Here is a 13,486-nt window from a genome sequence, read left to right as displayed (position 1 = left end):
GCATAGATCTGCTTGAAATATACATCTCCAACTTTGGTAACACAAATAATAATACTGTTTGGCAAAATAATGATTGCACGGATTGCGCTCATGTCATCGTGTTACCTCAGCTATTCTTATTTTTCATATACTTTTGTCTTGTCTGTCAAGTTCAATAGGAGGCCTCTTCTGCTCAAAGGCAGCCATGTTTGGTTCGGTTAAGCATGGCTTGATCTATAGCTCCTCCTTTTAATGACTGCAGGTAGACATCCTGTTTGCACCGCTTACATGAGGTATTGGAAAGCATGAAAAAACTAAATCGTAGTTGTGGATACATAGAACATTTAACCTACAATCAAACTCAAATAAATGTATTTCTCTGTGTGGCCTTTGTGCGAGTTCACGTTAATATGGATTACCTCTGGACGTTTTATAGTTTGGGAAAGTTTAATCCTGAAGATTTTGCAGCCCGGGCGTAAGAAGAGAGGAAAAGAGCTGACTGGGCCCTGAGCCTGCAGCCCAAAACAGGAGCAGGATCAGGATGTGAACAGAGGAAGACGAAGGGAGGAGGATGAGAAGGAGTGGTGAATGAAGTAGCCTGCAGCTACTCTGCAATGCTTGGCACCATAATATAGGAGAAGGGGAGAAAAGAACAAACATGAAGGAAGGAACATAGGCGAGACAACACCTTTTAGTGAGAGTTCTCAAAAGCTCAGTATCAACCTACGCTATATGGATTGAACTTTGCCTTTGCATTTCAGTGCAGTCATTTTCTAAAATAAGGATTTGGGAATATTCAAGTCTAGAGCAGCCGGTTCTACCCCGAGGGTAAGAGTAGGTTGACCAAAACGACTTCCTCTCAAGCAATATTTTCCCACTGGACTAGATACCTTTATAGACTGAACGGCTGTGGCGCGGTACCTGTAAAGCTTGAGTAATAAAATACATTGTAAAAGTATGACACAAGAGACGGGGAGAAAGAAAAGCGGAGCACGAGAGGCCCAGATGAAGTGAGGAGAACCTGCAGCAGAATGGACACCCAGTCAGAGAGGAGCAAATAACTCTTGTATCTTGTGTGCAAGTGCGTCCAGAAATCAGTGGCTGCAAGCAAACGTCATGCAGCCGCCTCCCTAAGGACCAGTAGCAGGTCGTTAAAGAAGGTCACAATGTTCAATAGCCACGGTAATGGGGAGACATTTAGCAAGTTGCACTCCTAAAGGGAGTCGCCCTTCAGGAAAGACCTGCCACTTGCAAAGGGTACAGGATGACGGGTGACTCAATCGTGTCCCACACCCTCTCCACTCATTGTCTTTCTTCTTTTTCCACTTCAGATTAATAGGTCGTTTTTTTTCTTTTTGACCGGGACGTCTAATCATCGCACGTCTCTTGCAAATTAACTTTTCAGCCATCCCAAAGGTACGGGGCAAAGGTCACCCTATCGTTGACCTCTCCTGGTCTGAACACTCAACTGACACACAGTTGTCTAAGAAACCAGTAAGAGCGACTCTTGTGTTTTGGGATTTTATTATAATGTTGGGATTGTGATTTTTGATTTGATCCAGATGCCTGTCTCTGTGCTCTTGTACCCGGCTGCGTGGCTGTGTCGGGGGCCGCCGGTAGACCATAACCGTATAATTTTTAGATTCATAAAGTGAACCTGAATATGTAGGATATTACTACAGATATTCGTGTAACCTTACCTTGAAACGTCTGCAATATTGCCTTGTGTTTGCATATGGAGCGGAGAAATGAAGTTGGCCTAAGGTTAAAGTATGACGATGCAGCACTCTCAGATTCTTTTTTGAATGAAAAGTGCTTTACAAATACAATGCATTATTATTATTATTATGAAATATCTACATATACGTTAACTTTGTCTGATGAAAACTTATTTGGCAGTTTGCTTTTTATAGAATTGCCAACAGAAAGCCCCAGTGTCTATAGTTTGACTGTTGTCAGCCTGGTGACAACGAAGTGAAAGAAGAAGACTGTTTCTGTTCTCCAAAACATTCTCAAGTTGAGTCTTAGGCTTCTGTTTTTTTCTTTCTTTGCTGCATTCTGGAGAAATGTTGTTGCAATACTCACATTTTTACAAAATTGTGTGGAGCTTAACATGTGTGTTTTGTTTTCACTTGCACAAAGTGTCTGCCAGCTCTTGAGGGGCCACTTGAATTAACCCAGTGAGGGCCGAGGGTCTGTTGTGGTAAAACGCTATAGGAGCCGATGAGAGAGGCTCTCTCAGATAACTATCGACGTGCCCACTTCCGGCCTGGTTTCTGCTGGATTGTTCCACGGCGCTTTCATGTTAGTTCTATGAGTAGTAGGGACACAAGGGGTTGAATAAACATCCCCCTTTGGGAATGTGGCCTGTGGATTAGCGCGACCATGCACAGCTTCCCAGTGCTCCTATAGACGGTGAGCTTTCGAAGGCTCTCACTAGCATGCTGATGTGGTGATGCACACGACTCGTTAGTGGGAGAGGAAGTACCGCAAAAAGGGAACAGAGGGTTCAGCGACCCTAGAATTTGATAGTGTTTTGCATTTGTTCCATCTGCAATATTTGGCCAAAACCACAAATGGAATATAATTAACATAGATGCAATGCATCTTATCAACATAGGCTGGAGAGAGCTATACATTTCAGATCGACCTTTGAATAAACACACCTTTTTTGGGTAATTGCTAGTGTATTTTCATATATATATATATATATATATATATATATATATTCCAGCTAAGTCAGTGTTCACTTACATTTCATTTCCATGAGTTTGTGCTTTTCAGCTCGTATTCTCGGTCTTTAGAGTTGTGTAGGAGTGCTCATTAGATGTGTTATTATATTGCTCCCTTTTTCTTTTCACTCTAAAGCACCATTTATTTTTGCCCTGCCTGTAGTTAATGCAACAGGCACAAATGGTATCTTGAAAATCAAGATCATGGTATTAAAAATAATAATGCGTTCTATTTGTAAGGCACTCTTCATTAAAGAATCTCCGATTCAATACTGGTCAATACTTCACCTTCACCCGGTTCAGAAAGAGGATTTTTCAAATTTGATCAATAAATATATGGATAAAGACAAAGGCTTCTTTTTCAAATAGATTGTTCCTTATTGCCGGTTACTCTCTCTTGCTAAATTATTTTCAACACTGTTTGCCACTTAAAGTAAAAACATGCCAACAAAAGGACACGGAAGCTAAAGTAGAAGTGCCGCTCGAGAGGAAAACATCAAACTAGATATTAGCATATCTCTCAAACCACAACGAAGAAACAGAACATGTACATTAAGTATGAATACAAGTGGATCATTTTGAAATTTGGGGTTGCGGGGCTAACGATTTCACACATTTCTACATGCTGTAAACCATAATGAGCAATTGCAAAATGGTTTGTGTTACAAAATTGTGGATGAACAATCTGGCCTCGAAGAATAAACCCTTTGAAAATCTTTCAGTCGTTGGTCTCACTGTTGACCTTTTATTTTATTCTATTTTATTTTTATAATTTCAACACTTTTGACACAAAAATGCCTCCGCTGGCGTCAGATTGATCCGATGGCCTCCGGATTGCTCTGTAATGGTTTTCTAGCCGAGTAGTTTGACAGATGGGGGTCAAGACTCATGCGCTGACTTGTTTTGTTTTGCCATGTGTGAAGTTCAGCTGGGTTAAAACTACAGAGCGGAAGAAAGACAAACGGTCACAAATTCTGCTGCTTATTTGTCCTTTTCTACCTTCAGGCTTTTGCTTCAACTCAACAGCTGCCTTTTGTTGCTGTTGGATGACTTTCAAATGATGTTGCCCGAGCTTTCATTATTGCCATAGCCTCCGTGGAAAGCGAGTGGTATATTTGTAACTTTTCCACGATTTCAGCATCGGGGGTCATGACACTGTCATCGGAATTTGTAATAACTCTGGTATTTGTCTTGAAATGGCAAAGCAATGATGATCCTTTTGGTTCAGGAATGCTCCTCACTGCAGAAGCATGTGTGTGTGTGTGTGTGTGTGTGTGGCATCTACTGCCCACTGAGATGATGCATTTCCTGTGTGTGTGTGTGTGTGTGTGTGTGTGTAGATCTTCCCGTGAGATATTCCAAACGAGCCGGTTTTCATTGTACCGTACTGGCCCCACAGCTAACGACTTTTTGGTCTTGCACCGGGCTTTCCAGTTGGTGCCCGTCCCTCCGCACGCACAGCCTACCTAGAAACCTCACTCTCGCCCACCCAGATTTACCCAGCCATGCCAGTTGGCGTACCTCCACTATGCCACCTGGTCTCTCCGGTTGGCAGTAACTCCGCTGTGGGGAGCCCGTGCCTCTGGTGGGCTTTTGTAGTCATGTTTGAACTAAAGGGCCGCTGTTTAACGCTCATCTGTGTTTCTGTGCTTTCCTTCTCATTAACAGAGGCGGCTGCTGCTGCTGCTGTAGCAGAGCAGTGTTTAACTGTAGTTTCTGGGTTAATGAAGGAAACGCTAGTTCCCCTGTCTGCAGACATTGTGATCCTCATTAGCCGGAGCTCTTCCTCGTACGCTCCCTTAATGCGTCCTCTCTTTGATTTTTAACTCAATTCTGTCATGCTTAAGCAATCAGGGTGTTGCGTTGGCATCACACTCGCATGTACACACACACACACAGTGAATTGTGCACAAACAAGCCTGTGGCAATCTTTGGGGGAAAACACATGCACATTCACACGCATCGTGTCAATTCACGGTAAGTAGGGCAGTATCTCAAGCTGAAGCTGGTGAGTTCAAGTAAAGGGTAGCGTGCTCCCTCTGGGAGTGTGTTGTGAGTTTCACATCCAGATACTGCATCAATCTGATATTCTCTTTCAGAATCTGTGTCGGCTACGCTGGCAACTCGTTCACGTTCTGTTCTCCGCCAAATTCATCTCGCAGATCTGCAGCTAAAAGCAAACAGGATGTAGATTTAGGTTTGTTTTTATTTCAGATCTTCTCTTAAGCCCCCCCCCCCACACACACACACACACACACATACGAGGAGTAAAGGGAAGCTGAGGAGTAGCAGGAGGAACAGAGAGCGGCTTTGAGCCTCTCGTCTGTGGAAGTGGAGTTGTGTCTGTGTCTGTGGGTGTTCCTTGGTGTGTCTGTGTAGGTTTATGTCTATGGTGGCACATATGTGGCTAGGTCAGGGTCTGCGTCTGGCTATGCTTTTCTTTTTGTGTGTGTATGCGAGGCAGCAAGTCTTTTTATTTTCTATAATCTTCACAGCCAGTGGACATGGTGCCGGTAGTTATCCATCGGGGAGAAAGGCATATCTTTTCCATCACTGCAGTTCGCAGAAGCCCTCTGAGAGGATCCGAATCCTACCTTTTGTGAAAGAATGTGTGACTGCGTGTGCATGTGAGCTTCTTCTTTCGGTGCGTTGTTCTGAGTACACCCACTTTCATTCTGCACCATGGCAGCGCTCGTTTCAGGGATGAACGTGTTGTGTCTTTGCACAACATAAGCGCTCCCTCTGTGAGAACACATTTTCTTTACGTTGCGTCCCTGTGCTCAGCCCGGCAATGCAATGAGACACAACTCTACGCGTCGGTAGGTCTGGTAGATGAGGTTTGTATGGCCTTAGACAGGTACCTGCTCTCTGACTTATGGGACTCACCAGGCCCCCGGGGTCATTGTTTCAGAGCTTTTTCCCACATTACTTGATTTACTTCCCAAAGAAACGTCCGGACCCATGTCTCTGTCGGCTTAATCACTGTAACAGATAAATAGACAAACAAGGCACATCGGACTAGAAGGACTTGTAGTGCTAAAGTTAGGCCAGCCAGACTGTCTCGCTAACATCTTGACTGTCTGCCTGCAGTTGATTACTGTTGGGATAAGTGTAGGTTTCAGGCTAATTTTAAGGGGTTTTAGCCACCTCAGCACTTTAGGTCCCCTGCTCTTATGACCTGCCGGCTACAAGCTCTTAAAGAGCTTTTAAAGGAGGTCATGTCACGTCATGTCCTTTTAGCTATATCCTGGAAGGATTGTACCCCCTTGCTCAAAGCCCAGTCACAGAAGGTTAAACTAAAGGTCACTCGGATTAGGAAGCATGGCAGACCAAGTGTAGGAAGTGTTCTAGATTCAGCCTCCTGTGATTGATGCAATCTAATATCTGTTTGTGGAGATAGAGAATGGTGCGTAGAAAGGACTCATTTCCTATTCCTGCTCTCCATTCGGGAAACTCCATATTCAATTAGTCTTTTCTTTGTGGCGGCGGCTACCTGCCCTCAACCTGCTTGTACTGACGTAACATATAACACAGACAACTTGTATCCATTCATATCGTCATTCATGTAAGCGGATTTGACAGAAAGCAGCGGCTTGTATTCCAGTCGTCTTCAGCCTTGACGAAAGACAACGTACTTTTGGGAGCGTAATACCAGTCATGGATTTATCAGAGGACATTCAGTGTTGTTTTCCAAGTTCATTAACAGACACATAGAAGAACAAGATTCTCAGATCATGTACTTACACGGTCAGTGGAAACAGGAACTTGTCTTTGTTTTGTTTTTTTCTATTATTGAGATCTTCTGAATTTCAGCAAAACTTTGACACTTCCTCAAAAAATGGCTCAGAATAAATGAAACCAAAAGGGTCATCATAACGAGCTGTCCATTATATAACTTTTGGCTAAATCATCTTGTTAATTAACGTATTCTCATGACATTTATAGTCTGCTTAATATTACCAAGCCTGCCACATGTATGCATTATTATTTTCACAACCATTTTTCAATTTATGTGCTCTCATTTTGCCTCATTATAGAATCTCAGCACTGAGCAAGTTAATAGTGGCTACGCTTACAGCTCATGCCAGGAGGATTAAAGGCACATTAAGAGTAAAGCTACATATGCGTTATTAAGCAATGTGCAAGAAAATGTCCACTGAAAATGAAGAATGTTGACATGACGATAAGCCCATGGGCAAGAGATGCAGGCCTTTGAATCCCTGCTCCACATTTAGAAAATCTGGTCACCACCCTTAAGCATAGTTTGACCCCCATCTGTTCCTGTGTTGGTTATTATTCCACAGTCCAAGAGTAGCGTGGTAGCATTGGGCGAGTGTGAGTACGGGCAGTTTGGTAATCTCCTCCACGAGAGTTCAAAAGCACAAAAGAACACACGACCAAGGAACCATGCACTGGACCGATCCCTCCAGGCCACCCATTGGCTCTCAGCATTCACATGCAGCAGGTTGGAATTGAAGTTGCAGACCTGTTGTGATTGTGCAGCCCCTGCAGAAGCATTTGGTTTGAGGCACATCTGTCTCTGGATTTGTTATGATGGGGACACCTGCTTTAGACATATGCAAGCAGTGAAAACAGCCTACTACAGACATCATGGGCTGGAGAAGCTCAGCAACAGTTCACAAGTAAAGAGTGGTTCAAAATGTTGTTAATTCTTTTAATCCTTTTTGTCGTCTGGTTATCTGTTTTCTATACGAGCCAGTTTTCCCGTGTCTGCTGCAATTTCATTTAGTCCAATATGGAATATCGTATTCTAAAAATGTAAGGAAACCCAGCAGGTGTTGTCTTGTGTTGAGGGAGGTGCCCACTAACGTCATTTTAATCCACTGTGGAATTCATGTCTCTAGTTCCGTACGTGCTTTTGTGATATGTTGTTTTGCGAGGAAAGCCACGACTTCCCTCGGCTACACCACCGCCCAGTAGTATTCACTAGTGGTGTTCAATAACAATCAGAACAAGTATTGCAGGTTTACCTAAAGCAAGACTTGACTTGTCGAGGTGTGTGTGTGTGTGTGTGTGTGTGTGTGTGTGTGTGTGTGTGTGTGTGTGTGTGTGTGTGTGTGTGTGTGTGTGTGTGTGTGTGTGTGTGTGTGTGTGTGTGTGTGTGTGTGTGTGTGTGTGTGTGTGTGTGTGTGTGTGTGTGTGTGTGTGTGTGTGTGTGTGTGTGTGTGTGTGTGTGTGTGTGTGTGTGTGTGTGTGTGTGTGTGTGTGTGTGTGTGTGTGTGTGTGTGTGTGTGTGTGTGTGTGTGTGTGTGTGTGTGTGTGTGTGTGTGTGTGTGTTCAATGACATGCAGGTGTGTTTACATGAACCTTTGTTCTTCTTTCTGGTCTTCTCAATTCTGTGCTCACAGTTCATATGTTATTAAGTGGATTGATCCTTTGACACTGACATTGGATCTCCTTTCTTCTCTCTCTTGCCATTTTTTTTTCAGGAGAAACAAGATCCAAGCAGCACGTCCCTGCAGCTCCGTTCTGAGATCCAGGTAGGAAGAGACACTCTGTGCACTTTCCCCCAATCTTTGGCTATGAAGTCAGTCTCACACCTGTCTCCCTGTCTGTCTTCAGGAATCCTTAGGCTTCAGCAGTGAGGTGTCCACTCCAGAAACGGACAGAAAGTAAGTTTTTCTTCTTCGTTGCCCCGCCCCCATTCAATCTCTTACACGTGACTGGAGCCGGTGTGGAACAATGACACACGCTTGGATTGAAATGTGCATCATTGTCAAAACAATGTGCAGCGCAGCCCATCTGTGGATCGCATCACACCGTACATGCCTGCACACATAATCGTGGATCACACTTTCTGCATGTCCGCACCTAAAGATGGAGAGCCAAGTGGAAACGCACGCACCTCCATCTGATCTCCATAGTTCTCTTCTATGACAGCTTGGACAGAAGGTCTCTGGCCTTGCCCATGGGGAGTAGCGGTCAGCTGACCTAGGGTTGTAGATCTGGGTGAACATGCATGAATGTCTTACCAAACGTGTACATGTTTATAATGATAAAATAAATCCTTATTAGATAAAACATGACCTGATTTAATATGAAGGTGACTGATCTTTAAATCAACCCTGGATAGATTCATAGACATCACACATTTGACCCGTAGTCGGTCACATCTCTGCGATGGTTAAAGGGAAACCACTGACTGCTTCCTCCGGCTGACCTGCTCAGTCTAGCAGCCACTCTGTTCTCTGGCCGGCTATGCTTCCTTCCTGCCTTTGTGTCAGGCAGGGGAAAGGGGGGCGATGGCCAAATGATTACAGCAAAGGAGTGTGAACGAACGAGCAGGATGGGACTGGGAATGGGTGTGGTTCCTTTTCACTGGTCCCTGTAGCACAAAGTGTGCGCGTGAGTTCATTTTTTGCGCACATATCTTGTGTGTTTGAAATTCTTCCACCAACATGTTTTCCCATTAGATCACTGTTGCACACATTTAAAGCGCTCCAAGTTGGTCCACAAGAGCTCTCTTAACGCGCCACTGTCACACGCATCTGAAGGCTCTGGGGGTTTGTTTGATCTGTTAAAGCAGACCTGAGGTCAAGAATATCTTTTACATGTTTATCACGAGATGATTGATGGAGATTTCAATAAAGAATAGATTGCCCATTGGTGGTGACCAGAAACATCCCCATTGCATTTAAAGAAGAGATTAAGTGTGGACGGACAGATTAGTGCATGAAGTTGGAGGCCCAGTCAAACACTTTCACGCCATGTTTGCCAGGGCCAGTGAAATAATTTTTAGTGTCAGAAATGATCTCTTTTATTTCTATTTTATGGGTCTTTGTTCGTGACCATCACCTTTGTGTGACCCCCCCCCCCAGCTGAATTGTCATGTTCATGTGATGACCACGTGCAACAGAGGAAGCGCATACCACAGACATGATCTCTTCTCCCATGGCTGTATATGTTGAAAACAGGCAAATGCTGAGGATGATGGGAACCAGATGCCAAATTTCGAATGACGTCGCTTTGCTGTTTGAGAGAGTCCCAGAAAGAGCCCCTAACTTCTTCCTGTCAGTCTGGTTTCTTTCTGTCCTCTGTGCCTCACATCCCTTTTCTCATAAAGATTCAGACCGTGAGTCTTTAATAATCTCTAATGAAACTGCTCCACATTAACATGTCACTTTACCTCTGTGATTTCCACTCTTTCATCGATTTTATAGAAGAATATATATATATATATATATATATATATATATGTATGTATGTATGTATGTATGTATGTGTATATATATATATATATATATATATATATATGTATATATGTATGTGTGTGTGTATATGTGTATATATATGTGTGTGTGTGTGTGTGTGTGTGTGTATATATATATATATATATATATATATATATATATATATATATATATATATATATATATACATGCATACATACACACAGATGCATTCATTTTTTTTTTCTTTTTCATAATCTCTGCCAGCTCTCTGTTCTCTCTTATGTTGCCTATTATGCACTTTCCACCGTAGTGAATAGGTTTAAGGTGGATGGATTTATCATGTGCAGGCAGAGTGATAGACGAGCCCTTTCCATTCCTCTCACGCACGGACACGGATACCCCCATCATCGCCTCGCGGCATGACTATAGCACCGAGAGGAGATTACCCAGACTCCATCTTGGGCTGTGCCACCCCTCGGTGTGTGTGTCTCCTTGTCAGGTTGTTGGCAGGAGGTGGGCTCTGCTCCCATAATGCCTGGTATGCAAGTGCCGATGACGGAGCTTTCTCAGAAGGCTGAACGGTTCAATCTGGGAACTTCCTGTTTTTGAAAGGTGATTGATTGGAGGGTATTGTTCCAGAGAGGGGTCATCAAGCTTATCAGAGAAGTTAACAGCAGAGGTAAATGGAGGTTGATGAAAGCATACATGTGCACGGACCCATGCTGATTATTGGCACTAACGGGTTTTGTAAGGTTGCACAATTAGAGGCAGTTGTGCTCCTCGAAGCCCAGCGTATGAAACTAATAATAGGATGGAAATGTAAGCCGTGCCATGTGAAGAATCCGTTTACAGCAACAGTACCATGTTGGAAAACTAAAGTACCTTGTCAGCACATTTACCACTTGTGGCTGAGTGTTGCAGCCCTCATGGAACTGTTATTTGCTTCTGGTAGTGAAGCACACATGATAGGAGGCAGGGAAATGCATGCTCCAGCACCATTTTCAATTGGGTGTGTTTTAATTGTAAGCTTTTTCTATTTCCCTTCCATATGATGTTCTGTCTTCCCCTTTTTTTTTTTCAACGACCCTCGAAGAGTTCACCCCGCTGCTCTTCCTGTGGACACTGCCACCGTCGCACAGGGTCGCTGCCTTTCATTGTCTCTCCCAGAACACCGGAGATCATCTGGCTCCAGGTGGCCATCCCTGGAGTCACACAGTCACCACGCACACACACGAACGCACACGCACGAAATGCTGTGATTTATGCTGAGTTCACACAGCTGTGTGTTCAACTCTGGCCATGTGCTGGTTTATCAATTTTCCTGTACAGCAGCTCTGTCACACAGGATGCTAGACCTGTGATTCATTCTGCATCATATGATGGCTCCCTACCCACCATCGCCTACTCAAATCATCCTTTTTTTTCGTATATATTATGGAACTACCACATATTCACTGTATGTTTTTAACGCTTCTACAGTTGTAACACACAGAAGTGGAGTCTCGTGCTATAACATAGACGGCACCCTCAGGATTATTCTGACGGGGTCAATGTGGTCAGACATATCATGTCTCCTGACCAAGCTTGCCATTCACTCATAACTCCAATGGCATAAGCTCACATTTTCACTACGGAGAGGTATTCTGAAAATGTACTTTCACTACAAAGGTTCAGCCAAAGTTCTGTACTTAATATTATGCGGAAAATGGAAAGTTGGCTTCTTATGCCCATGCGATAAGAAAGCAGTTAAATGTGCCCGACTCGATGCAAAGAACAGGAATTGAAACAGAAAGGAATGCCAAAGATTGGAAGTTAAACCAATTAAGTCGCCCAGCCACACAATGCCTGGCCTGACACCCTCTTTGAAAAACATTCAGGCTGGTGAGCGCGTGGATGTGTGTATGTGCATGCATGTGTGTGTGCGCACTGCATAGAGGTTAATTTATAGAGCATGGAGGGGAGGGGGGGCATCGCTGGCACAGAAAAGCTTCTATTGAGTGAGATCTATTAGCATTAGCTTTGGCCCTAGCCTATCTGAGAGGGGGGCGAACAGTGGAGCAAACCATGCAGGCCTCCATTCAATTAGCATCTCATTATGTTGCCATAGCAGCCGAGCTTTAAGCCACGTGAAGATTTCCCATTGCACCAAGAGAGGACTGCCACGTATGAACACACACACACACACACACACACACACACACACAGAGAGCCACTAGAGAGGGAAGTGACCTGTTCATCTCGTTCTGATCCTGTCACACACTTTTACATTGCTTCACTGGCAGCCACCTGTGTCTCTGCACGGCTCAGCAGCTGTGTGCCCGTGTGCACTGGGCTCCGATCATAAAGGGTGTGTGGTAGTATACGAGAGTTTTTCCTTTAGTAGAGATTCTCTCTTTCCCCCCCCCCCCCCCCCCCCCCCCCCTGTGATTTAATCCATTTTAATTGAATGAACGGAACAGCTTACAGCTTGTTGCCACCAGCAGTCAGTATCTCACACACACACACACACACACACACACACACACCTGTAGGGCGTTATCCTCAGACACGATCCGCCCTGAAGCTTCACTCCCTCCTTGCAAACTTTGTCTCTTCTTCTGTGAAGTTTTCAGCAGCTACTTTGAACATGAACCCCTGAAGCTCAGCCCCCTCGACAACATACTTTTTTAATATAAAAGAAATAGAAATGGATTGCCATTGATGTGGTTTCTTGCCTCCTCAAGAACAAGGGGGAGTCGGCCACAGCCTCGCATGCCGCTGAAATTGCTAGAACATTGGATGAGGCTGCTCAGAGTGCAGTACATTTGCTAGTGGCTTTTGAGTTATGTTCTCCCTATTAGTATTGGTTGTTTGGAAGGGTTTATGGACATATCTTTACTTTTTTTCTACTTTTTCCATCTCTCCTTCTGTCTTCCTCGTGACTGTCTTTCCTGCAGAGGGTAGTGGAAATACAAACAGCAAACAGGCTGAGTCTGCCCTGTGGTTTCTCCTCCTCCTCCTCCTCTTCCTCTCTCCCCTTCTGTTTTTCTCTTTCTCGATTCAATAGCTGCGTTCCCTCTTCGCTTTTGCATGCTTGACCGTGTCTTTTTCTTCATCGAGTAGACTTTCCTTTGTCCTTTTACTGCTTCTTGAACACGTTGTAGTACCACCATATTTATCTGACCCTCTTGTTTTTACACCGGGGGTGTCATTGTCTAGATCCTCTCCTCCACCTTCTCCCTCTCAAGCCTAAGGGACCTGGCTTCGCTGTCACATAAGTACTACCACTGACCCCAAGTGGCGAACAGACAGAACTGCAGCCCTCTTTTACCAGAAACGACTGTGCACTCACAAACCAGTTGCAGTGTTTTGAAGCACTGGGGTTGGCAGACGGGCGACTTTATGGATATGGTTTGAGAGTAAGAAGAAGGAAGATGCATTGTTTCTAATGTTTGTTCTTTCTCTCTTTACTCCTTCACCCGCAGAATGTCCCTGCACAAATCTAGCTCTGAAGAAGGATCTGGAGGTAAATTGATATGCATTTTTATGTTTGTCTTCTGCCGTCTTAATATGTTTAAGATTGGCTTAAAATGTATTGATTCT

The 13,486-nt window shown here is 44.1% G+C and overlaps 1 protein-coding gene across 3 annotated transcripts in view; it reads left to right on the top strand.

Annotated features, from left to right (window-relative positions):
• Positions 1-13,486, top strand: part of sash1a (SAM and SH3 domain containing 1a) — a 63,958-nt gene that overhangs the window by 26,524 nt on the left and 23,948 nt on the right. For all 3 annotated transcript variants that reach the window (XM_034527957.1, XM_034527956.1, XM_034527955.1), the window contains exons 3-5: positions 8,162-8,212; positions 8,295-8,344; positions 13,369-13,409. In XM_034527957.1, coding sequence (XP_034383848.1) covers positions 8,162-8,212; positions 8,295-8,344; positions 13,369-13,409 — 142 coding nt within the window. The remainder of the gene's footprint in view (positions 1-8,161; positions 8,213-8,294; positions 8,345-13,368; positions 13,410-13,486) is intronic.

The sequence above is a fragment of the Cyclopterus lumpus genome, chromosome 24 (assembly GCF_009769545.1).
Source record: "Cyclopterus lumpus isolate fCycLum1 chromosome 24, fCycLum1.pri, whole genome shotgun sequence".
Taxonomy (NCBI): Eukaryota; Metazoa; Chordata; class Actinopteri; order Perciformes; family Cyclopteridae; genus Cyclopterus; species Cyclopterus lumpus.
Note: the sequence above shows the minus strand (reverse complement) of the source record. Positions and strands in the feature narration are given on the sequence as shown.